Raw genomic sequence first — 24560 nt, forward strand, 5'->3', positions numbered from 1 at the left:
GGGATGGGGAGGGAGGGGATGGGGAGGGAGGGGAGGGAGGGGAGAGGGAGGGGATGGGGAGGGAGGGGAGAGGGAGGGGATGGGGAGGGAGGGGAGAGGGAGGGGATGGGGAGGGAGGGGAGAGGGAGGGGATGGGGAGGGAGGGGAGAGGGAGGGGATGGGGAGGGGATGGGGAGGGAGGGGAGAGGGAGGGGATGGGGAGGGGAGGGGGAGGGGAGGGGGAGGGGAGGGGGAGGGGGAGGGGGAGGGGGAGGGGGAGGGGGAGGGGGAGGGGGAGGGGGAGGGGGAGGGGGAGGGGGAGGGGGAGGGGGAGGGGAGGGGGAGGGGAGGGGGAGGGGAGGGGGAGGGGAGGGGGAGGGGAGGGGTGGGGGAGGGGTGGGGGAGGGGGAGGGGGAGGGGAGGGGGAGGGGAGGGGAGGGGAGGGGAGGGGAGGGGGAGGGGAGAGGGAGGGGAGAGGGAGGGGAGAGCGAGGGAGGGGATGGGGAGGGAGGGGATGGGGAGGGAGGGGATGGGGAGGGAGGGGATGGGGAGGGAGGGGATGGGGAGGGAGGGGATGGGGAGGGAGGGGAGGGAGGGGAGAGGGAGGGGATGGGGAGGGAGGGGATGGGGAGGGGGGAGGGAGGGGATGGGGAGGGGGGAGGGAGGGGATGGGGAGGGGAGAGGGAGGGGATGGGGAGGGGAGAGGGAGGGGATGGGGAGGGGATGGGGAGGGGATGGGGAGGGGATGGGGAGGGGATGGGGAGGGGATGGGGAGGGGATGGGGAGGGGGGGGAGGGGATGGGGAGGGGGGGAGGGGATGGGGAGGGGAGGGAGGGGATGGGGAGGGGAGGGAGGGGATGGGGAGGGGAGGGAGGGGATGGGGAGGGGAGGGAGGGGAGAGGGAGGGGATGGGGAGGGGAGGGGATGGGGAGGGGAGGGGATGGGGAGGGGAGTGGATGGGGAGGGGAGGGGAGGGGGAGGGGAGGGGAGGGGAGGGGAGGGGAGGGGAGGGGAGGGGAGGGGATGGGGAGGGGAGGGGATGGGGAGGGGATGGGGAGGGGAGAGGGAGGGGAGGGGGAGGGGAGGGGGAGGGGATGGGGAGGGGATGGGGAGGGGATGGGGAGGGATGGGGAGGGGATGGGGAGGGGGAGGGGAGGGGGAGGGGATGGGGAGGGGATGGGGAGGGGATGGGGAGGGGATGGGGAGGGGGAGGGGATGGGGAGGGGGAGGGGATGGGGAGGGGGAGGGGATGGGGAGGGGAGGGAGGGGATGGGGAGGAGAGGGAGGGGATGGGGAGGAGAGGGAGGGGATGGGGAGGAGAGGGAGGGGATGGGGAGGAGAGGGAGGGGGAGGGAGGGGATGGGGAGGGAGGGGATGGGGAGGGAGGGGATGGGGAGGGAGGGGATGGGGAGGGAGGGGATGGGGAGGGAGGGGAGAGGGAGGGGATGGGGAGGGAGGGGAGAGGGAGGGGATGGGGAGGGAGGGGAGAGGGAGGGGATGGGGAGGGAGGGGAGAGGGAGGGCATGGAGAGGGAGGGGATGGGGAGGGAGGGGAGAGGGAGGGAGGGGAGAGGGAGGGAGGGGAGAGGGAGGGAGGGGAGAGGGAGGGAGGGGAGAGGGAGGGAGGGGAGAGGGAGGGGATGGGGAGAGGGAGGGGAGAGGGAGGGGAGAGGGAGGGGAGAGGGAGGGGAGGAGGGGGGGTGGAGGGGGGGTGGAGGGGGGGTGGAGGGGGGGGTGGAGGGGATGGGGGGGCGGGAGGGGACGGGGATGGGGGGGCGGGAGGGGACGGGGGGGCGGGAGGGGACGGGGGGGCGGGAGGGGATGGGGATGGGGATGGGGGGGGATGGGGATGGGGATGGGGGGGGATGGGGATGGGGATGGGGGGGGCGGGCGGGAGGGGATGGGGATGGGGGCGGGCGGGAGGGGATGGGGATGGGGGCGGGCGGGAGGGGATGGGGATGGGGGCGGGCGGGATGGGATGGGGATGGGGGCGGGCGGGATGGGATGGGGATGGGGGCGGGCGGGAGGGGATGGGGATGGGGGCGGCGGGAGGGGATGGGGATGGGGGGGCGGGGGGGGATGGGGATGGGGGGGCGGGGGGGGATGGGGATGGGGGGGGAATGGGGATGGGGGGGATGGGGGGGGATGGGGGGGGAATGGGGATGGGGGGGGATGGGGGGGGAATGGGGATTGGGGGGGGATGGGGGGGGGATGGGGGGGGAATGGGGATGGGGGGGGAATGGGGATGGGGGGGGATGGGGGGGGATGGGGGGGGGGATGGGGGGGGAATGGGGATGGGGGGGATGGGGGGGGATGGGGGGGGAATGGGGATTGGGGGGGGATGGGGGGGGAATGGGGATTGGGGGGGGAATGGGGATTGGGGGGGATGGGGGGGGATGGGGGGGGATGGGGGGGGGATGGGGGGGGATGGGGGGGGATGGGGATGGCGGGGGGATGGGGATGGGGGGGGGATGGGGATGGGGGGGGATGGGGGGAGGGATGGGGATGGGGGGGCGGGGGGGGATGGGGATGGGGGGGCGGGGGGGATGGGGGGGCGGGGTGGATGGGGGGGCGGGGCGGGGGGCGGGGGCGGGGGCGGGAGAGAGAGTTGGGAGGGAATGATTTCACTATTTCCGGCTATTCTTACCTCCTTCATGTAGCATTGCTTCTGACATTGAAAAGCCATCGCGCCAAAGCCGTTCGTTCTATTTTGAAGAAAATACTTTGACTCTTTCCCCTCTCGATCCCGAGCGGCCCGTGGCACATGCGCAGAGCTAAGTACGGAGCGGCCCGTGGCACATGCGCAGAGCTAAGTACGGAGCGGCCCGTGGCACATGCGCAGAGCTACGTACAGTGCGGCCCGTGGCACATGCGCAGAGCTACGTACAGTGCGGCCCGTACAACCGACGTCTTCTCGCGTTTGAGCCGTCGCTCCATCATCATCATTTTGGACTGCGACTTACACTGAGCTCCTGCTTTCTTCGACTGAAGAACACTTCAAAGCATTCATTTATTCATTATAATGCTGCAGGTACAAATATATTACCGTAAAATAATTAGGTGTCATCTATATCTAATTCTTAGACTGTGTACAATGTATCTAGTGGCCATTCAGCCCATCAAGTTTGTACCAACCCTACAAAGAGCATCCCATCCAGACCCAACCCCCACCCTAAACCTGCATCTACCATGGTAAATCCCACCGAACCTTTTGGAATGTGGACCATCCGCTGGAAACCCACACAGGCATGGGGAGAATATTGCAAACTCTACATTGATGGTCACCTAATGCTGGAATGGAATCCAGGTCCGTGTGCTGTGAGGCAGCAGTGCTAACCATTATGCCATCATATGTTCAGGCCATAAAACTCGATGTTGAGTTCTGAAGGTGGCAATGTCCTCAAGCAGACATTAAGATGCTGTTCTTCCAGCTTGTCCTGAGCTTTTCTGGAGCACTGCCTTATGTCTGAGTCAGTACTGGTGACCAGGGAAGACAGTAGTATGTTGAAGTGGCAGGCAACTGGAAGTTCAGGATTACTTTTATGGACAGAACATATGTTTTCCACAAAGTGATCTCTCAGCCTGCGTTTCAAATCCTCAATGTAGAGAAGAAAACATGTTAGCAGTCAATGCAGTAGACTAGGTTGATTGAAGCGCGGAGCGGCCTGTGGGACATGCGCAGAGCAAAGTAGGGAGCTGCTTCACTTGGAAGGTGTGTCTGAAACCTTCGATAACAGGAAGGAGAAGGTAAACAGGCAAGTGTGACACTTGAGAGTGTATGGCAAGATGCTGTAGTCGTACGGGGAGGTGGGGTGGACAAGGCTGTCCAGAAGACAATGGTGTCTATGAACTTTTGACAAGGGAGGGGAATGTGTTGGGTGGTGTCATCTCACTGGAGATGTGGGAATCAGCAGCTTATGAAGAAGCAGAAATTGTCAACTCAGAAATTCTATCTTTTAAATAAGAGAATAAACCAAGACTCTTTCTGCCCTTTTGGTGTAAAAGATCCTGTGGTACTAGTTAGAAAAAGATCGAGAGAGTTTTCTATACTATAAACTAAAGCAGACAGTTACTGATATTGCAGATCTGAAATAAAAATGCAGATTGCAGGAGAAACTCAGCAGGTCTGGCAGTATCTGTGGGAAGAAAGAAGTTAACCTTTCAAGTTCAGTTCTGTGAAAAGTCACTGGGCTTAAAACATTAACCCTGCTTTCTTCCCACAGATGCTGCCAGTTCCCTCCACTGTGCTGGCTATTATGTATCCCTCCACCAACATTATTAAAACAGTTCAGCTGATAATTACCACATTGCAGGTTGTGGGAATGGGTTTTGTGGAGATTGGTTGCCGTTATTCTATGTTACAGTGTGTCTGTACTTCAACAAGTATTCAGTTGGCCTGAGGTCAGTCAAGGCACTATATAACGAAGTTTTTTCTTTTTAAAGTCATGTTAGTAGAGAAAGTTTAGATTTTGTTTGTAGATGCATTTGGAGAGTTTTTCTTCCTTTGGCAGAACAAAGTTTTGCTTTGTATTTAGGCATCCATGATACAGGAAGGATGTTCATCATTTTATCCATTTTGAGGACCTTAACATCACTTAAAAAGCTTAACACCACCTTAATATTCCAGAGAAAGGTTACTGGGAAGCCAGCTGAGACATTGGGAAAGGCCAAAGATGTGGAAGTCATACTGAATGTAATGGCTGGACCTCATTATCATCATTTCCTCCCTGGCATATGAACACAAGGGAGAGGAGCAGGAGTAGACCTTAGGGCACATTGAGTCATCTCCATCATTTCCACACAATCATAGTTAATCTCAAGCTTCAATCACTTTTCTCCCCTGCTCTTCATGACCCTCAATTCCCTGAGACACTAAACATCTGTCTACCCCTGCATTAATGTGTTCAACAATACAGCATTCACAAACCTCTGGGGCAGTGCTTTGCAAAGATTCACAAACCTTTGAATAAAGTCATTCTCCTCATTCGTGTCCTAGAAATATCTGAGATGAAACCTTGTGTGTTAGACTCACCGGCCAATGGAAACTACCCCTCAGCATCTGCTTGATCAATCTTCTTCAGAATCTTCACATGATGAAGGGTGTAAACCCAGAATGTTGCCTTTCCTGCTCCTCTGATGCTGCCTGGCCTGCTGTGTTCCTCCAGCCCCACATTGTAATGGCTCTGACTTCAGCATCTGCAGTTCTTGCTATCTCCTTCTTGTATGTGTTCACCAGCCAAATGGCAGGAAAACCAGCATCTAGACTGTGACATTAGGATCCTGATTATGGCATTAAGAGAAAAGCTATCTGGGTTTGTTGTGGAAGAAAGGAAATGTTCTGCTATTATGGCATAGTAGAAGCAGAGGGCATAATTGATGTATAACAGGTCTAGAATTAAGAATTGAAGGATGACCAAGGAACCAGTGTCACTTGTCAGTAAAACGTATTTGGTTCACTAATGTCCTTTAGGGAAGGAAACTGCCATCTTTACCTGGTCTGGCCTACCTGTGACTCCAGACCCACAGTAATGTGGTTGACTCTTAACTGCCCTCAGGGAAACTAGGGCTGAGCAAGAAATGCTATTAATGCAATAAATCCAGACAGCGGCACCTATATCTTATGAATGAGTACGAGCATAATTTCTGGGCTTCTGACTCTGTGACTTTAAAAGAAGCAGAAGACTTCCTTGCAAGTCTGGGGAGAAGAATGGGAGAACATCTTCTCTGCCTAGCCCACAGGAGTGCTGTTAAGGAGGCACTTGGCTTGAGACACCAGCTGCCAAATCGCTTTCTTTGCTGCCAACATCTGGGAAATCCAAACAGTAACAATAATATTTAAATCAAGCTCCTAATTGTGGTAGCCCAATTAAAATATGTTCATGAAATGTCCTGCCCCTCAATGCCTAGAGATTCAGATTCTTGAAAACGCACCACCATGAAACAGTAACAGGCATGTATGAATGATAATGGGAACTGCAGATGCTGGAGAATCCAAGATAATGAAATGTGAGGCTGGATGAACACAGCAGGCCCAGCAGCATCTCAAGAGCACAAAAGCTGACGTTTCGGGCCTAGACCTTTCAGAGAGAGGGATGGGGTGAGGGTTCTGGAATAAATAGGGAGAGAGGGGGAGGCGGACCAAAGGTGGAGAGAAAAGAAGATAGGTGGAGAGGAGAGTATAGGTGGGGAGTTAGGGAGGGGATAGGTCAGTCCAGGGAAGACGGACAGGTCAAGGAGGTGGGATGAGGTTAGTAGGTAGGAGATGGAGGTGCGGCTTGGGGTGGGAGGAAGGGATGGGTGAGAGGAAGAACAGGTTAGGGAGGCAGAGACAGGTTGGACTGGTTTTGGGATGCAGTGGGTGGAGGGGAAGAGCTGGGCTGGTTGTGTGGTGCAGTTGTGGGAGGGGACGAACTGGGCTGGTTTTGGGATGCGGTGGGGAAAGGGGAGATTTTGAAGCTGGTGAAGTCCACATTGATACCATTGGGCTGCAGGGTTCCCAAGCGGAATATGAGTTGCTGTTCCTGCAACCTTCGGGTGGCATCATTGTGGCACTGCAGGAGGCCCATGATGGACATGTCATCTAAAGAATGGGAGGGGGAGTGGAAATGGTTCGCAACTGGGAGGTGCAGTTGTTTATTGCGAACCGAGCGGAGGTGTTCTGCAAAGCGGTCCCCAAACCTCCGCTTGGTTTCCCCAATGTAGAGGAAGCCACACCGGGTACAATGGACACAGTATACCACATTGGCAGATGTGCAGGTGAACCTCTGCTTAATAAAGTCATCTTGGGGCCTGGGATGGGAGTAAGGGAGGAGGTGTGGGGGCAAGTGTAGCATTTCCTGCGGTTGCAGGGGAAGGTGCTGTGTGTGGTGGGGTTGGAGGGCAGTGTGGAACGAACAAGGGAGTCACGGAGAGAGTGGTCTCTCCGGAAAGCAGACAAGTGTGGGATGGAAAAATGCCTTGGGTGGTGGGGTCGGATTGTAGATGGCGGAAGTGTCGGAGGATGATGCGTTGTATCCGGAGGTTGGTGGGGTGGTGTGTGGGAACAAGGGGCATCCTCTTTGGGCGGTTGTGGCGGGGGAGGGGTGTGAGGGATGTGTTGCGGGAAACGCAGTCAAGGGCGTTCTCAACCAGTTTCTGTTTACATTTTCTAACCTCTTTTGTGTTATTTTAATACCGAATAGTAGAATCTCAGGATACAGAATGCACATTGTCACTGTAACTCAGCAGTGAGTGTCATTTACAAATACAATGTTTCATTAGTGTTATTGTTATTGCTATTTCTGCAAGCAACATCAAATGGGGGCGCTGGGGATATAAACATTGAAACCAACTTTTCCAACAGCAACTGCCATTTAAACAAGAATATGAGCCTACTTGCCTGAGGCACTGCCTTCACACCCCATAGAGATTTTTAAACAACCTCTTCAGACAGGTTGTGACACCTTGAAGCAAGTGGATTTGAACTTAGACCTTACAGCCCAGAGGTGGACCCACTACCACTGCACCACTAGAGCAATCCCTCTGCACCAATATCAATGAGTCAGCTCAACTGTTGGTTGTCCTGGTGTAACCTCATTAGCTCTGCCCCCAGGGGAATCAATGTTTTTCAGGGAAATGGCTGAGGCACAGGTAATGCACAAATCATTCCAGCTGCAATCTGAATTACATTCTACATTAAACAATGTCCACTAATAGGAAATGTTAGCTCCATGACAGGAGAACTTTGAAACCTACTTTGTAGGAAAGGTGATGACATATGCAACTGTGAATAAACATTACTGTTGATTCATTTCACAACTATGTCAACAATATTGATGAGAAGTGTGGCTGCAAGCAGAGATTAAATCTGAGCCATATATTTTTAGGGAGTAAGTTTGAGGATGTTGATCCAGTGCACATGGGCATAATCAGCGTGAGAAAGATACTGCCCTAAATCCAAAGTGATTGCAAGTGCAACATGTGAATTGTTTTTCATCACAATGTGTGAATAGGTTTTCATTTTCTGTAAGGAATATGTATTTGCAGTGGTCAAAAGTTTCCAGTTTACAATTACCTGCTCACTGCACTTACTGAAAACATTGCTCTCCCAACCGAACAATGTAATAATCGGTAACTTATCTCTTGACTCCCAGAACACGTTTGCCATTTACAAGCACAAATTGGGAACATATAACTGTTCACTTGCCTGAATGCTGCACCAACAACACATTTAAGAACCCTGACATGATTTGGATCAAAACTTATCCACACTTTCAAGGTTCGCCCCATCCACTACTGGAGCGCAGTGGCAAAATGCACTACAGCAACTCATGATAGCTCCTTCAACACCTTCCAAACGCTCAAACTCTAGCCCCCAGAAAAGCAGCATACACAAACCACCATTATCTGCAAGTTTCTCTCTAACTAACACACCATCCTGATTTGGAACTATATCTCCATTCCTTCACTGTCCCTGGATCAAACTCTGAAATTCCTTTCCTAACAGCGCCTATATCATATGGCCTGCAGTCATTCATGAAGGCAGCTCACCACTAGCTTCTCCAGGGCAATTAAGATTGGGAACAAGTGCTGGCTTTGCCAACAAGGCTTCCCCCCTGAGAATGAATAAATTAAAAAAGAAACACAAACATTCACCATCCTGACTTGGGAATATATTGCTGTTCCTTCACTGCCACCAGGTCAAAGTCCTGGAACCTCCCCCATCTTACAGTGTTGTGGGTGTCTCTACTCTACATGGACTTCAATGGTTCAAAAAGGCAGTTCACCCACACCTTTTCAAAAGTAAACAGTGTTTGGGCAATAAATGCTAGTCCAGCCACTCACGCCCATATCCACTGAATAAAATAAAAGTCTAGAGAGCAATGAAGTGGAACAAGTACATCTAAAACTGTCATAACATAAGTACATGATTGATTGCAGTGTAAAAATGTATGTTACATGACTGCATTGCCCTATACTGCCTATGAACTAAATGCAAGTAATACTGGGCCCTAATTGCTTTTGCCAGAGATAAACTTTTCTGGTCTGGTTAAATAAAGTTCTTTTACACTTGCATGGTCTTGTATTGTCTGAAAATACTTTCCCCAGTTTCCTCTAGTCTTTAGGAGCAACATTGAATTTGCTGCTCTGAAAAGGTGCCAGAAAGCATAATGTTTGTGAAGATAATAGAGCCCCAGAAAAGAAATGCGCAGGTCAGGGAACAGAAATCGTGGTTGACAGTCAGGGTCCACATTCTCCATTACAGCTGACGCAACGTCTGCAAACTCTTGCCAAGTTGTTAGTCATGCAGCAGAAGATTAAGGCTGAAGCAGATTTTAAACATATTCAGTAAGAACACAAACAAACAGAGTCTCAAGAAGTTGGTTCCAACTATCATTAAACATCTCAGTATGTATTTGAGTTTCTTGGTCATTTTCACAGACAACTATAAAGAAACGGTTCCAGAGATAGTAGGATCTGCTGTTGCTGAAGAATCTGAGACAACAAGGTATAGAGCTGGATAAACACAGCAGGCCAAGCAGCATCAGAGGAACAGGAAAGCTGATGTTTCAGGCCTAGACCATTCTTCAGGGGGTTCTGAAATAAATAGGGAGAGAGGGGGAAGCAGATAGAAGAGGGATAGAGGAGAAGATAGGCAAAGAGGAGACAGAGTGGTCAAAAAGGTGGGGATGGAGCCAGCAAAAGATGAGTGTAGGTGGAGAGTTAGGGAGGGGTTAGGTCAGTCCAGGGAGGATGAACAGGTAAAGGCGGGATGAGGTTAGTCAGTAGGAGATGGGGGTGGGGCTTGAGGTAGGAGAGGTTAGGGAGGCGGGGATGAGCTGGGCTGGTTTTGGGATGCGGTGGGGCAGGGAAGATTTTGAAGCTTGTGAAATCCACATTGATACCATTGGGCTGCAGGGTTCCCAAGCGGAATACGAGGTGCTGTTCCTGCAACCTTCGGTTGGCATCGTTGTGGCACTGCAGGAGGCCCAGGATGGACATGTTGTCTGAGGAATGGGAGGGGGGAGTTGAATTGGTTCGCGACTGGGAGGTGCAGTTGTTTAGTGCAAACCGAGCGTAGGCGTTCTGCAATGCCTCTGCTTGGTTTCCCCGATGTAGAGGAGGCCACAACGGGAATAGCGGATGCAGTATACCATATTAGCAGATGTGCAGATGAACATCTTCGTTTTTCAAGGACCGTAACATCCCCCCGAGTCGCCTCTCCACCTATCTTCTCCTCTATCCCTCTTCTATCCACCTCCCCCTCTGTCCCTATTTATTTCAGAACCCCTTTCCCCTCCCCCATTTCTGAAGAAGGGTCTAGGCCCAAAACATCAGCCTTCCTGCTCCCCTGATGCTGCTAGGCCTGCTGTGCTCATCCAGCTCTACACCTTTTTATAAAGAAACGGTTTTGTGTGAAAAGATTTTGATTTAGACAGACAGTGCAGTTAAGCTAAAATAAAGTTCAAGCCTTGAATTCTAACACTGAGATCATAGCATAAATGCATACTTAGTGAAGAGAGGAATTGGCCATATTGAGGATTTTTTTTATCATGTGTAATTTTCTGATTATAGACCTTAGTGAAATCCAACACATGTTCAAGAGCATTGATTGTTTCATTACATAACGGTACAGTTGGATAGCTATTGCTGAAATTCTGTTTTTCAAGCTACTATATTTAGTGTCCTCTGTTACAGTTGTAATAACTGTCAAATGTAAGTAGATCAAACAATGCATCAGTAACACAAACCTTTCCTCTGAACCAAATGAAGAACGCCTCATTACTGGAAAGCACTCAAACCAGCCCAAGCCCCTGGACATGTAGTGACTCCTGGCCTCATCTGGTGATTTGAAGGAAGCCACATGGTAAAGTTTCCACTTTTATTTTGTGTATTATCTGGTATCACTGGAAAAATCAAGACTTTTGCACAAATGTGATTCTTGTGATGCATAAAGCTGCTATGAAACTATTTCACATTGTAAAGCTGAAATTATTGTCACTGAATCGGAGTCACAGAAAGCTTACAGTGTAGAAGGAGGCCATTCTGCCAGTTGTGCTGCAGCGGCTCTCTGAGCATTTTAACCACCTCCTGCCTTTTTCCTGGAATGTTGCACTGTGTCTCAATCATTCATCCCATGGCCTTTTTGAATGCCTCAATTGAGTATGCCTCTACCACACTTTCAGGCAGTGCATTCGTTACACACACTACTTGCTAAGTGAAATGTTATTTCTACTTTCATTTGCTTATTTTGCAAACATTTTAGAACTGCATCCCCGGGTCAGTATTCATTACCCAGTGGGAACAGTTTCTGTCTATCCACTCTGTCCAGACCCCTTATGATCTTGAAATCATGAATCAAATCTCCTCTTAGCCTTCTCCTCTCCAAGGCAAACAGTTCCAACTCTCCAATCTTTCCTCATAACTGTCCAGGTAATGTAATCACCATGTTGCACAAAAAGATAATGCACATTCACCACACTAGAAAGTTAAGAATCATTTTGAACCTCACTAGGGTAATCATTTACCAGATTATTTAGCTGACATCAAAACTGCTGGTTACCACCCAAATTCCATATGGTAAATAATAGCTAACACTAAAACAAACATGAATAAAATAAATACAATAGTCTGACAGTTTATCGAGCCATAAAAGTTGCACAACTCAATTGTTTTAACTCAGAATTGCATGAGGATTGGAGTACAAACTGAAATAAAGATAAAAGAAATATTCCCCAAACACAAAGATTATAGGAAGTAATAATAAAATACCCAGTGAGAATAAAGTACTAGTTACAAAATAAAATCCTTGGCTCTTGGTGAAGCAATGACCTGATTTTTAAATTGCCATCAGTAGTGATTTGGAATGATGTCAGTCAGGTGAATCTTAAGGAATGAGTTTCCAGATTGAGGTTGTTAGCCAGCTCCAGTTGGGGAGTCCTGGCTGACAGATACAAACAGAAGTGTCAGGGGTTCTATTGTCTCTAGGATCCAGCTCTGTGCAAGTGTCATGTACTATACACATGTAAATAAAGAGCAACCTGGTGATGGAATACCAGCCTTTGTGGAATTATTTCACCATCGTTATTTTCAAGTCCTTCCACCGTTCCAGCCCTTGTAATCTCTGCAGTCTCCTCAGCCATAAAACCTCAAGGATATCTGTATTCATGTAATTCTGGCCTTTTAAGCTTTCACCATTTTATTTGTTCCACCATTGATGTCGATGCCATCAAATGCCTGGCTCCTAAGCTAAGGAATTCTCTCTTTAAGTCTCTCTAACACATCCTCCTTCAAGATACTCTTAAAACCTATCTTTTTCAGAAATTGTTTGGCCATCTGCCCCAATATCTTAGGTGTCAAATAGGTTTCATAAAATGCTATCAGATGCTTTACTAAATCAACTTTACAATACAAATGTAAATAGTTTTTGTTGTTGCCAATATAACAATATGCAGAATATTAGCAATCAAATATGCAGTTGACCAAAACTGCGAGAAATATGTAATGACTATGGATAAGATGGGGTCAGCTACCCAAATGATTACAGAAATGCAGATATTGTGAGAAATAAGGCAAATGGATGGATAAAGGTGTAGTAGTTGTTCTAGAGATCTAAACATAAATTGGGCAAGATTGGGTCCTTGTGGTGTGCCAGGCTGTTGAATCTTCTGAACGAATCGGGAATTCGGTCAAAAGGGCCAAAATAGCTTTTTTTTGGTGAAAGACAACAATACAGCAGAAAGAAGGGGCAATAAAAACTGTATAAATAGAATTAAGGAACAGTAAAGGAGACAGGACTCTAATGGAAGTTAAAAGACCTTCTGACAACAATGATATAATGGGCAATATTTAAACACTAAGATCAGAGAAGCATCTACTAGAAAAAAAACTTAGTAATACTGAAAACTTCAGTTGTCACACAGTCTGCAAGAAGCAGAATTGTTCAAGTTGCAAAGTACTGAAATTATGGAATGTATTTAAACCACTCTGCACAATTCTTGGCTGTAATTAAATTTAAATTCTTCAAGGTGAATCTTACAAATCAAGTACTTAGAAGTTCAGCTCTCAAAAAATTATTTATCTGAATGTTTCCTAGCCATTTATTTTTGCGCAGGAATATCTTCTCAAAAATTACACCCTTGACTGAGTAAGCTTTTCCTAGAAGTTTCTTTATTATACTAATGTAGTACTATCCAGATCTCAGTCATGGGAAAAGTTTGAAGACATGAACTGATCAATCTGGATTTTACAGTTTTCTCTTAAATGTCAAAAACATCCAATAATTTAACAAGAAAGTACACAATCTGCCAACCTTCAGCAGGGAAATACCACTTTCACAATAGGTTCAAAAGTTCAATACAAAAACAGATGGTATTCACACTGTTTGCTCTTCTAGGGTCTGGAATCCTTTGTAGATTCTTCCAGTTTTGCGCTGCTGTTGTCCTTCTCTGACGACAAGTCAAACTGTTTGAAAATAAATGAAAAACAGTATTTAGAAATAGCTTTGTACTTCAACCAACCAGTCAAATGCTTAGTAAGTGAATAAATATGACTCTTTTTCTGCTCTCTTGATGCCAATATCTTAAACATTATTGCCAATTATATCCAAACATCCAGAACTTATGATTAGTCACTTCACTTGGAAAATGGATTATGATTTCTGGAGCTTAAATAGGGAAACAAAGTTTAAGCCAACTATTTGTCAGTTCTCTTATACACCTTTATGTCTATCTCTGTGTAGTTGGGCATATTGGAGGGGAACTAGTTAAATTCATTTGGAGGCGATTCACAGATAACTATTCTGAAGAGAAATTTCACAGAATGTTTCTACCTTTGTCAGGACTTTGCATTACTAATGCTTGCAATGAACTTTGATAAACCCGACAATCCTCTCTAAGCTTAATTTTTGTATGTTTGTATTTTAAGTCTACTATTCACTGGTTGCAAGCTCCTCATATTTTGCTAACCTGAACATTACTTCACCCGCATACCCACCTTACCTCCAAATAATTTCTCTTAACACACTCCAGAGTTTATTTTTTCACTGAAGTAAAACATATAATTAGTACATTTTTACTGTGTGTTGAAAGTATCCAATTTTCTGGATGGAAGAAACATACAGATGTCTCAGTATAAGTCTTGCATCAGAGAACTTATTGAAAACACCTCTTTTGGAGTTAGTTACAGCTATTTTCCATTCACACAAGTGCTGTTTGCCAGTTCAAATCCCGAGTGAGTGAATTGGGCCCAGTCCTTTTTTGCCTTCCTGCCAACTTAGTAAGAAAAGCACTAACCCAACCTAGTTTAAATGAATTAAGAGTGGTATTAGCTGCATCTGCATTTAGTTATCCTTTACAGTTGATGTATTCCATTAGTGACATATGTATACAAATTACAGCAAGTATTCCTACATCTTGAATTGGAGATCTCACTTTACAAAAGTGCATTTCCTTTCTGTCTGTTTCCATGTAAATGTCAAGTTTGAACAAATTGATAATATTTTGTAAAGAAATCTAAAACATCTTTTACAACTCAGGATCATGCAAAATCTATAAATATAGAATCAACTTTAAGATTTTTCTCTCTCAATTGATCTAATCCACTTACGTATTTTAAAATTTCTGTCCTTCACAGTAAGCTCAACTTTTTCCTTCATAAATTCTTATGTCTGCATTTAGCACATTATCTCTTTATGTAAACTTGTAAATTACACAGTCAGGGTGCTGCAGCAATATCACTGGTTTTCAATAGCAGCAACAGTTCTACATCTTAACAATTATTTTCTTCAGCTTACCTTAAACACTGTCCAGAGGCTCATCCTAGAAACAGAGGAGTTACATAAAATGAATATGAAAAAAATCAGAAAATATTTAACGTGTGAATGAAAGGCAAAGTAAATTCCACAGAGGGAGTTTTAACATATTTTCTTCTGACTGGTGAAAACTGCTTGTGAGTATATACATTAACTTGGGGGAAGATGTAACGAAGGGTTAAGTTTGACTGATAGGTTAATGGGATACTATACAGCACAAGTAATTGTGCAAAATCACATGATTTTACTCTGTCTTTCAGTCTCGAGGCTAGATAAAGCCATAATGTGATGTTGCTTAAAATTACTCCATTTCGTACATCAGCAAGACTCTGCAAATATTCTTCAACAGCACAATGAGGTTAAAAATATTATAAGAAGGAGGACAGTTAAAGCAATGAAAATGGAATGGGTCCATTAAAATCCATTTTAAAGGATGGGACTGTGGAGTACTTGGAAGTGCATTATAGAAGTGGGCTAGGTTAGCATGACATTATAAAGGGGAGGTCATGCCTAACAAATGCATTAGAATTCTTTGAGGAAGAAGTGAGCAAGTTAGACAAAGGAGAGTCAGTTGATGTGGTCTATTTTTCTATTTCCAAAAGGCTGTTAAGTAAGATAAGAGCCCATGGTGTTAGAGGCAAGATGCATAGACAGAGGATTGGATGACAGGCAGAAGGCAAAGAGTGAGGATAAAGGAGTCTTTTACAGGATGGCATTGGTGACTAATGGAGTTCCACAGAGGTCGGTGCTGGGACTACAACTATTCACGTTATACATTGATTATCTGGATGAAGGAACTGAGGGCATTATTGCTAAGTTGGCACATAGCATAAATATAGGTGGAGGAACAGCTTGTGTTGAGGAAGCAGGAAAGCTGTAGAAAGACTTAGTAAGGCTTGGGGAATGGCCAAAGAAATGGCACGTGGAATACGGCGTAGGAAAGTGTGAGGTTGTGCACTTTGGTCAGAAAGAACGGAAGCATAGTTATTTTATAATTTGGGCAAAATTTTGGAAATCTGAAGGATAAAGGGATTTAGGAGTCCTGCTTCAGGATTCTCTTAAGTTTAATATACAGGTTCAGTTGGCAGTTAGGAACGCAAATGCAACATTAGTATTTATTTTAAGAGGGCTTGAGGACAAGAGCAGGTGTGTCCTTGAGGCTGTATAAGGCTCTGGTCAGATCGTATTTGGAATATTGGAAGCAGTTTTGGGCCGTTCATCAAAGGAAGGATGTAGTGGCCTTGGAGGGGGTCCAGAGGAGGTGGAATCTTATTGAAATGTGCAGAATAGTGAGAGGCCTGGACTGATTGGATGTGGAGAAGGCGTTTCCATGAGCAGGATAGAGTAGGATCCCAGGGTATAGCCGCAGAGCGAAGGCATAACCCTTTAGGAATGAAGTGAGGTGAGGTGGAATTTCTTCAGCCAGTGGGTGGTTGATCTGTACAACTCATTGCTGCAGAATGCAACAGTTGCTAAGTCACTGGGTGTATTTAATACAGAGATAGATGGATTCTGGATTAGTAAGGGGACCACAGGCTATGGGGAGAAGGCAAGAGAGAGAGTGGGGTTGGGAAACATATGAACCATGATCAAATGGCTGAGTAGACCTGATGGAATGAATGGCTTAATTATGAACCTGTATCTTATGGGTGAATCACTTCCCTGTACCTATTGAGTTATGATTATGAAATGCAGACACATGAGATACCTATCTAAGTCAGGTAAGTGCTCCACAGGTATCTTTAAATCAATCAATCTACTCAGCTGTGTTAGGACACACCTCTGTAGTGAATGGAACTCGAATCCAAGTCTTCTAACCAAGAGGTAGGAACACTACCATTTTGCCACAAAAGCCCACAGAATTGCTGAGTTTTGAATGCTTTCCTACGTGTGGGAGAAAATGAATATTGCCGTGGTTCATTCACTTATACAATTCTGATAACGTTTTTTACATGAAAATATTGGAAGTGCGAAGGAGAAGTACAAACCAAATCATAGGATACTTTGGCTTTAAGATAATAAAATGTGAGGCTGGATGAACACAGCAGGCCGAGCAGCGTCTCAGGAGCACAGAAGCTGACGTTTCGGGCCTAGACCCTTCATCAGAGAGGGGGATGGGGTGGGGGTTCTGGAATAAATAGGGAGAGAGGGGGAGGTGGACCGAAGATGGAGAGAAAAGAAGATAGGTGGAGAGAGTATAGGTGGGGAGGTAGGGAGGGGATAGGTCAGTCCAGGGAAGACGGACAGGTCAAGGAGGTGGGATGAGGTTAGTAGGTAGATGGGGGTGCGGCTTGGGGTGGGAGGAAGGGATGGGTGAGAGGAAGAACAGGTTAGGGAGGCAGAGACAGGTTGGACTGGTTTTGGGATGCAGTGGGTGGAGGGGAAGAGCTGGGCTGGTTGTGTGGTGCAGTGGGGGGGAGGGGACGAACTGGGCTGGTTTAGGGATGCAGTTGGGGAAGGGAGAGGCTTGGAGACCGCTTTGCAGAACACCTCCGCTCAGTTCGCAACAAACAACTGCATCTCCCAGTCGCAAACAATTTCCACTCCCCCTCCCATTCTTTAGATGACATGTCCATCATGGGCCTCCTGCAGTGCCACAGTGATGCCACCCGTAGGTTGCAGGAACAGCAACTCATATTCCGCCTGGGAACCCTGCAGCCTAATGGTATCAATGTGGACTTCACCAGTTTCAAAATCTCCCCTTCCCCAACTGCATCCCTAAACCAGCCCAGTTCGTCCCCTCCCCCCTACTGCACCACACAACCAGCCCAGCTCTTCCCCTCCACCCACTGCATCCCAAAACCAGTCCAACCTGTCTCTGCCTCCCTAACCTGTTCTTCCTCTCACCCATCCCTTCCTCCCACCCCAAGCCGCACCCCCATCTACCTACTAACCTCATCCCACCTCCTTGACCTGTCCGTCTTCCCTGGACTGACCTATCCCCTCCCTACCTCCCCACCTATACTCTCTCCACCTATCTTCTTTTCTCTCCATCTTCGGTCCACCTCCCCCTCTCTCCCTATTTATTCCAGAACCCTCACCCCATCCCCCTCTCTGAAGAAGGGTCTAGGCCCGAAACGTCAGCTTTTGTGCTCCTGAGATGCTGCTCGGCCTGCTGTGTTCATCCAGCCTCACATTTTATTATCTTGGATTCTCCAGCATCTGCAGTTCCCATTATCTCTGATACTTTGGCTTTAGGCTTCTTTGAATTGTTCACAGAATTGGTTGGCACCTGAAGGAAGCCTTTCAGCCCATTGTGTCTGCACCAGTTCAATCACCTAGAACTAATCTCCTGCCTTTTCTCCATATCTCTACACACCATTTCTAATCAAACAACCATCCAGTGTTCTCTTACATGCCATAGTGAAATGCTTAGAGGAATGATAGCACAGTGTTACTGGTCAAATGATCCAGAGACCAGAAATGGATGATGGGTTGGGAGGTAGCCCATCTGGCTCACTTGTCCATCGTAACAGGCAGTCTGCAATTCTGATCCAATCTGGCCTACATGTAATTCCAGACTGACATCAATGGTTAAATGCCCTCTGACACAGCCTAGCAAGTCACTTGATTCTATTAAGCCACTGCAGAAAATCGCATTTTGGAAGTACACCATGCAGACTGTAGCAGTTTAAGAAGGCAGCTCACCACCACCACCTTCACAAGGGTGGATAAGGATGGGAAATAAATGCTGGTCTTGTTAGAGATGTTCATATCTCAATAACAGAGAAAAAAAAATTAAAATTTCCTTTCCAGATTCTTGAATCAGGTATTGTTGTGAAACTAATCCATCCACAGGGAACAATGATAAATATTTAGCAACTTTATAAAGCAATTTATCTGACGGGAAGAAAATTACAGATTTTAATCAATCTGTTGGCACTTATCCAGGAAAACATGCCAATGAAATAACTGATATTATAACTTGTTATAAAGCATCCAATTACAGTGAAGTCAAAGTCACTGTCAGAGAGGCAAAGTAATTACAGTACAAATAAACAAAATATTCACCAATGAAACCAAACTTTCTCCAAGTGCACCACTCAGAGCTGTAACCTGTACCACCTTTAATGAGGACAGCAGATGTTTGGGTGCACCACTCCCTGTAAATCTCTTCCAAGTCACTAGCCAATCTAACTTAGAAACAAATTATCATTTTTGCTCGGTCAAAATCATTAAACTGTGTAATTGGAGTAGCTTCACAACACAGACTGCAACAGTTCAAGGTGGCAATTCACCACCACCTTCTCAAGAGCAATTTGGAATGGGCGATAAATTCTGGCCTAGCAAATGATGCCCACATCTCATAAACAAATGAAGAAAAAACTCCCAGTGTCATACACAGCTAATCGTTATATTTTGTCATACTTTACAAAAGAAAAAAAATTCTCAGGATCCAGGTAAAGCCACATTTATTTCCTGTCCATTACTGCCATTAGAAAATAATGGAGGCAGTGTTTTATCTTATAATTATACCTGTTTATAGTTTGCTAGGACACTTCGGACACAGTAAAAATCAATTCAATCAGTCAATCAAACGTTGATAAACCAGTTTTTTTTTTAAAAGCAACTTTCCATTCAGCCTACAAAGTATCGGATCTGTTGAATTCAATTACTCAGCTAGTCGTGGTGACATTTGAAATTCTGTACTGTGACCACTACACTACTGTGCTAAGATAACAAGGTGTCGAGCTGGATGAACATAGCAGGCCAAGCAGCATCAGAAGAGCAGGAAAGCTGACGTTTTGGGTCGAGACCCTTCTTCAGAAAATTAATTACTCTACTGTGCTCTCGGGTTTTCACAAGTTTAACACATCTGGGACCAAAGATAACACTGGAAACAAAAAAGTCAAAACTTCCGGTCCTTTGCCGTGCAATATGGGAAAATGATTTTGAACTGATTTCAGCTTGTCCAATGGTGGACTTGTACTGATTTCAGAAACTACAAGGCAAGTCATTCTTATGCTTTTATTGTCTAAACCGTCCATCCAGAGATGCTTGATTCACTCTCCCTAAAAAGAGTGAAAATTTCTCATATCTGAGCTCTGTGCTATTGGAGATGTATGTACTGAGCTGAATAGTTAACTTAGAGTGATAGAGTCATAGAGATATATAGCTAGAAACTGACCCTTCGGTCCAACTCGTCTATGCTGACCGGATATCCTAAATCAACCTAGTCCCATATTCCTTTCAGCCCTTCCTATTCATACACCCATTCAGATGTCTTTTAAATATTATAATTCTACCCACCTCCGCTACCTCCTCTGGCAGCTTATTCCATAGATGTACCACCCTCTGCAGGGAAAATGTTGCCTAAAGTCCCTTTTAAATCTTTCTCCTTTCACCTTAAACCTTAAACCTATGCCCTCTGGTTTTGGCCTTCCTTACCCTGGGAAAAAGACCTTACCCTATCCGTGCCACTCAATTTTATAAACCTCTATAAAGTCACCCCCTCAGCCTCTGACGCACCAGGCAACATAGCCCCGGCCTACTGAGCCTCTCCCTATAGCTCAAATCCACCAACCCTGGCAACATCCTTATAAATCTTTTCTGAACCCTTTCAAGTTTCACAACATCTTTCCTATAGCAGGGGGACCAGAACTGAATGCAGTATTCCAAATCCCCAAGTCCATCCACCATCTAGAAGGGACAAGTCAGGAGTGTGATGGAGTACACTCCCCTTGCCTGAATGAGTACAGCTCCAACAATACTCAAGAATCTTGACACCATCCAGGACAAAGCAGCCCACTTGATTGGAACCCCATCCTTCAACATTCTCTTCTTCCATCACCAACTCATTTTGGCAACAGTAATTTCTACAAGATACACTGCAGAATTCACCAAGGCGACTTCAACTGCAACTCCTAAATCCATGGCCTCTACCACCTAGCAAGACAAGTACAGCAGATGCATGGAGAACATCACTGCCTGCAAAGTTTCCCTCAAAATCACACACCGTCCTGACTTGGAAATATTTTGCCGTTCCGTCACTGTCTCTGGGTCAAAATCCTGGAAACCCCTTCATAACAGCGTCATGGGTGTACCTTTTCCACATGGACCGCAGTGGTTCAGAAGATGGCTCAACAGCACTTTCTCAAGGACAATTAGGGATTAATAAATGCTGACCCAGCCAGTTGTGGCCGCAGTCTTTGAAAGAATTTTTAAAATGGGTCAGTAGAGGTACTAGTCTCACTGAAAAGTTCAGCACAAATAACAAGCTGGAATTACCGAGGGAATGCTACGCTGTCGGGATTCTACTTGAGATGGGTGTAAGAGATTGTGTACTACTACTATTGTGAAGAGGAGATTTTCCTAGCGTCATAGAGTTATGCAGTATACAAAACAGGCCCTTTGGCCCACCTCTCTATGCCAGTCAAGAAACACCAAACAACTCTAATCACATGCACTTGGTCCATAGCCCACTATGCCCTGGCATTTTAAGTGCTCATCCAAATGCTTCAAAAATGTTGTGAGAGTAACTGCCTTCACCATCCTCTCAGACAGCACTTTCCATACTTCTACCAGCTGCTGGGTGATTTTCTTTTTCCTCACAACTCCTCTTACTCACTCTTAATCTTAAATTTGTGCTCTTTGGTCTTAGACACATCTGCTATGGGGAAGAGATTCTCACAATCTACTCTGTACCTCTCACAATTTTGTAAACCTCAACAAGATGCCCCCTCAGCCTCCTCTGCTCCAAGGAAAACAAACCCAGCCTGTCAGATCTGTCCTCATAACTGAGACTTTTCATCCCAGGCAATGTCCTGGTGAAATTCCTCTGCAAACTCTCCTGTGCAAATCATGTCCTTCTGACAGTGTGCATGGCAAATTCCTTGGTCAATATCAATAAAACAATTATCTGGTCTTTATCACATTAACATTGGAGGAACTTGCTGTGTATAAACTGGTTGCTATGTTTCTGACAATACAAAACAAACAGCACTTCAAAAAGGTACTTAATTGGTCCTAAGGTGCTTTGAGACAACCAGTGGCAGTGAAAGATACTGATAAACAGACATTTTTCTTTCATTTAATATATGTTGTGGTTTGAATATAGATTTTCCAGACTCTGCACCTGGAACCATTGACAGCAACCCCTACAAATATACATTCTTCCCACGCAGCTGTAATGTTTTGTTGAGCCACATGTGGTCAAGCAATCTCCTGGGAACAGGAAATCTGCTGTGTTCTCCGCTTTTGGAAATGCTCATGCAGAGGTTTTCTGGTTTTTACTAGAATGTGTTATTTTGGTTGGCTAAACGAACCACAATAAGTTGAAAGAAACTGGATTTGTGTGTCTTTTTTAACCAAAACCAATTTCAGTATTGTTCAATATTTACATCTAGATCATCCATTGCAGGAGGTGGCCCAGTATTCTTCAGTTCTTTCAGCATCTGAAAAAGAAACAGTTAAACTGAATAAAATAGGTCCCAAGCCGCACCCCCAGCTACCTACTAACCTCATCCCACCTCCTTGACCTGTCCGTCTTCCCTGGACTGACCTATCCCCTCCCTACCTCCCCACCTACACTCTCTCCACCTATCTTCTTTACTCTCCATCTTCGGTCCGCCTCCCCCTCTCTCCCTGTTTATTCCAGTTCCCTCTCCCCATCCCCCTCTCTGATGAAGGGTCTAGGCCCGAAACGTCAGCTTTTGTGCTCCTGAGATGCTGCTTGGCCTGCTGTGTTCATCCAGCCTCACATTTTATTATCTTGGAATTCTCCAGCATCTGCAGTTCCCATTATCCCCAATTGTCAGTGTTTTGTTTACCATTAGTACCAACATTCAGAAAGTTTGCCAACGTAAAATTGTGAAAGCAATAAAGATTTAAGAATGTACTTCATAATTCACATTCTAACGGAATCAAAAACTTGCACTGTTGACATTGATCTTAAAAGACAAGTAAATCTAAGTTTTTGAGTTTAGTTCAAAGTAGCTAGAACCTTAAAATGCAAACTTATCAATTAAAATACGGGAACCATTAAGACTTAAACTTGTAACACCTGGGATAACAAGTGAAATTTTAGGGCATTTCAGACATTGCCAGCATAGATTGACACAAGATGTTAGGAGAGACTGTAATTTTTGGTCTTGGAATGAGCTGGCATCACTTGCAGATCAATTGCTGGTTGATTGGATAAGTGGGCTGTCCGGACACAAAACAGATAGCAGCCTGACAGAGGTTGAGTCAATAAATTTCCATGAGAGAGAACCAAAGAATACAATAACACATGTTTTGTATTAATTGGGAAGAATTGCTAAGGTGTGACATGTAAAGAACAGCCCCCCCTGAAGAGCTAAACTGGCCCTGAGGAAACAAATGACTGACGTCAAGTCGAAATGCATACCAATAGAGGGAACCTAACATATTCTATTTATCATTTTAACAATTATCTGAAGAGGCTGAAAAGAATTAAAGGTGAAATTTGCTGTCATTATAGCATCCTACAGCATGGAAGGACGCCACTAACAGATCGGAAAACAATGTAAATTAATGAGTGGAATCTAATCTCATTTTATGACATCTTAATCATTTTGGATCATAGGAGATTAGTAAAGTCTACAAGAGAGGAAAAGAATAAAAATTAGAATATCTACTTTATATGGCAGGAGAATGTCAGCGTCACACTTTAAAGTCTTTTTAGATATGACAGATGAGTTATTGGTAAGCGATACAGGATTTGCTTCTGAGTGACACCAGTTTGAACCCAAGAGGCAATGTAAGGTTGACCCAAAATTGTTAATAATCGGTGGCTGCTTAATTTCTACAAGTGAAAAAGACAACTTAAAATGCCTCAAATTTATAACAGGGAGTGGAATATTTTTCTTTTAAATGGCAATCAGAAAAGAGGCAAAATTTAATTAGAGACAGCAAGAACTACAGATGCTGGAGTCAGAGATAACAAAATATGGAGCTGGAGGAACACAGCAGGCCAGGCAGCATCAGAGAAGCAGGAAAGTTGACATTTCAGGTCAGGGCCCTTCTTGAGAAAATTTAATTAGCTGGATTGTGGCAGAATGAAGTTAAAAAAAGCACAGAATTTCAGGTGAAGTAAGCCATGCATTATCAGGGATAAATGGAAACCTGGTTGTTGGACAAAACCTAGTGAGAGTATGCAAGGGGCGGTTTATATTAAATAGGAAAGCAACACAAGCAGGGCTCGAAGTAAACAGGAAGCATGAAACACAAACTGACTATATTGGGAGAATGGGCTTATTAGGAGGCCAGATGGGAGCAACAATATGCAACTGTTGAGAGATGAAGAAAATGGGAAATACAGAACCAGGGATAACCAGGTGTGGAGCTGGATGAACACAGCAGACCAATTTTAGGAGCTGATTGGCCTGCTGTGTTCATCCAGCTCCGCACCTTGTTATCGCAATTCTCCAGCATCTGCAGTTCCTATTATATCTGATACAGAACCAGGGATTAAGTGATGGCCTCTAGTACCTTATACATATGGATTAAGTGCAATTCAACTGCATTCAACAGGAACAGAGGAACATAGGAATTATTAGATGAGAGAAAATCCATCTAGTTCACTTTCTTCACATGATACAATGTTAACCGAGTTGCTGACTATTCTGAGCAATCAATTTCTATTAATCAGACCCAGAAATGATCTCCAGGTTTGCTTAGTTGTAGGCGAGATGGCTTAGAGTATAAGCACTCTGGTTAACATATGGACTTAGGAAGCATGTGTAGGGAGTATACCTGTGTGCAGCCAGCTTGGGGATAGCAAGGAACATGCTTGGTTTGGGGAGACTTATCCATTTATTATCTTCTAAATG

The 24560-nt window shown here is 45.9% G+C and overlaps 1 protein-coding gene and 1 long non-coding RNA gene across 4 annotated transcripts in view; one reads left to right on the top strand and one right to left on the bottom strand.

Moving 5' to 3' along the window:
- Positions 1 to 24560, bottom strand: part of aarsd1 (alanyl-tRNA synthetase domain containing 1) — a 76012-nt gene that overhangs the window by 36999 nt on the left and 14453 nt on the right. The window contains exon 6 of one of the 2 annotated variants that reach the window (XM_048560393.2): positions 22110 to 22163. In XM_048560393.2, coding sequence (XP_048416350.1) covers positions 22110 to 22163 — 54 coding nt within the window. Of the gene's footprint in view, positions 1 to 2625; positions 2766 to 22109; positions 22164 to 24560 lie in introns of those variants that run through there. The other variant, XM_059638812.1, reaches the window with a different exon arrangement.
- LOC125466191 (uncharacterized) overlaps positions 2881 to 24560 on the top strand; it is a 30329-nt gene continuing 8649 nt past the window's right edge. For both annotated transcript variants that reach the window (XR_009442853.1, XR_009442854.1), the window contains exon 1: positions 2881 to 3009. This is a non-coding gene — a long non-coding RNA (uncharacterized LOC125466191). The remainder of the gene's footprint in view (positions 3010 to 24560) is intronic.

This window comes from Stegostoma tigrinum, chromosome 31 (genome assembly GCF_030684315.1).
Source record: "Stegostoma tigrinum isolate sSteTig4 chromosome 31, sSteTig4.hap1, whole genome shotgun sequence".
In the NCBI taxonomy this organism is placed as follows: Eukaryota; Metazoa; Chordata; class Chondrichthyes; order Orectolobiformes; family Stegostomatidae; genus Stegostoma; species Stegostoma tigrinum.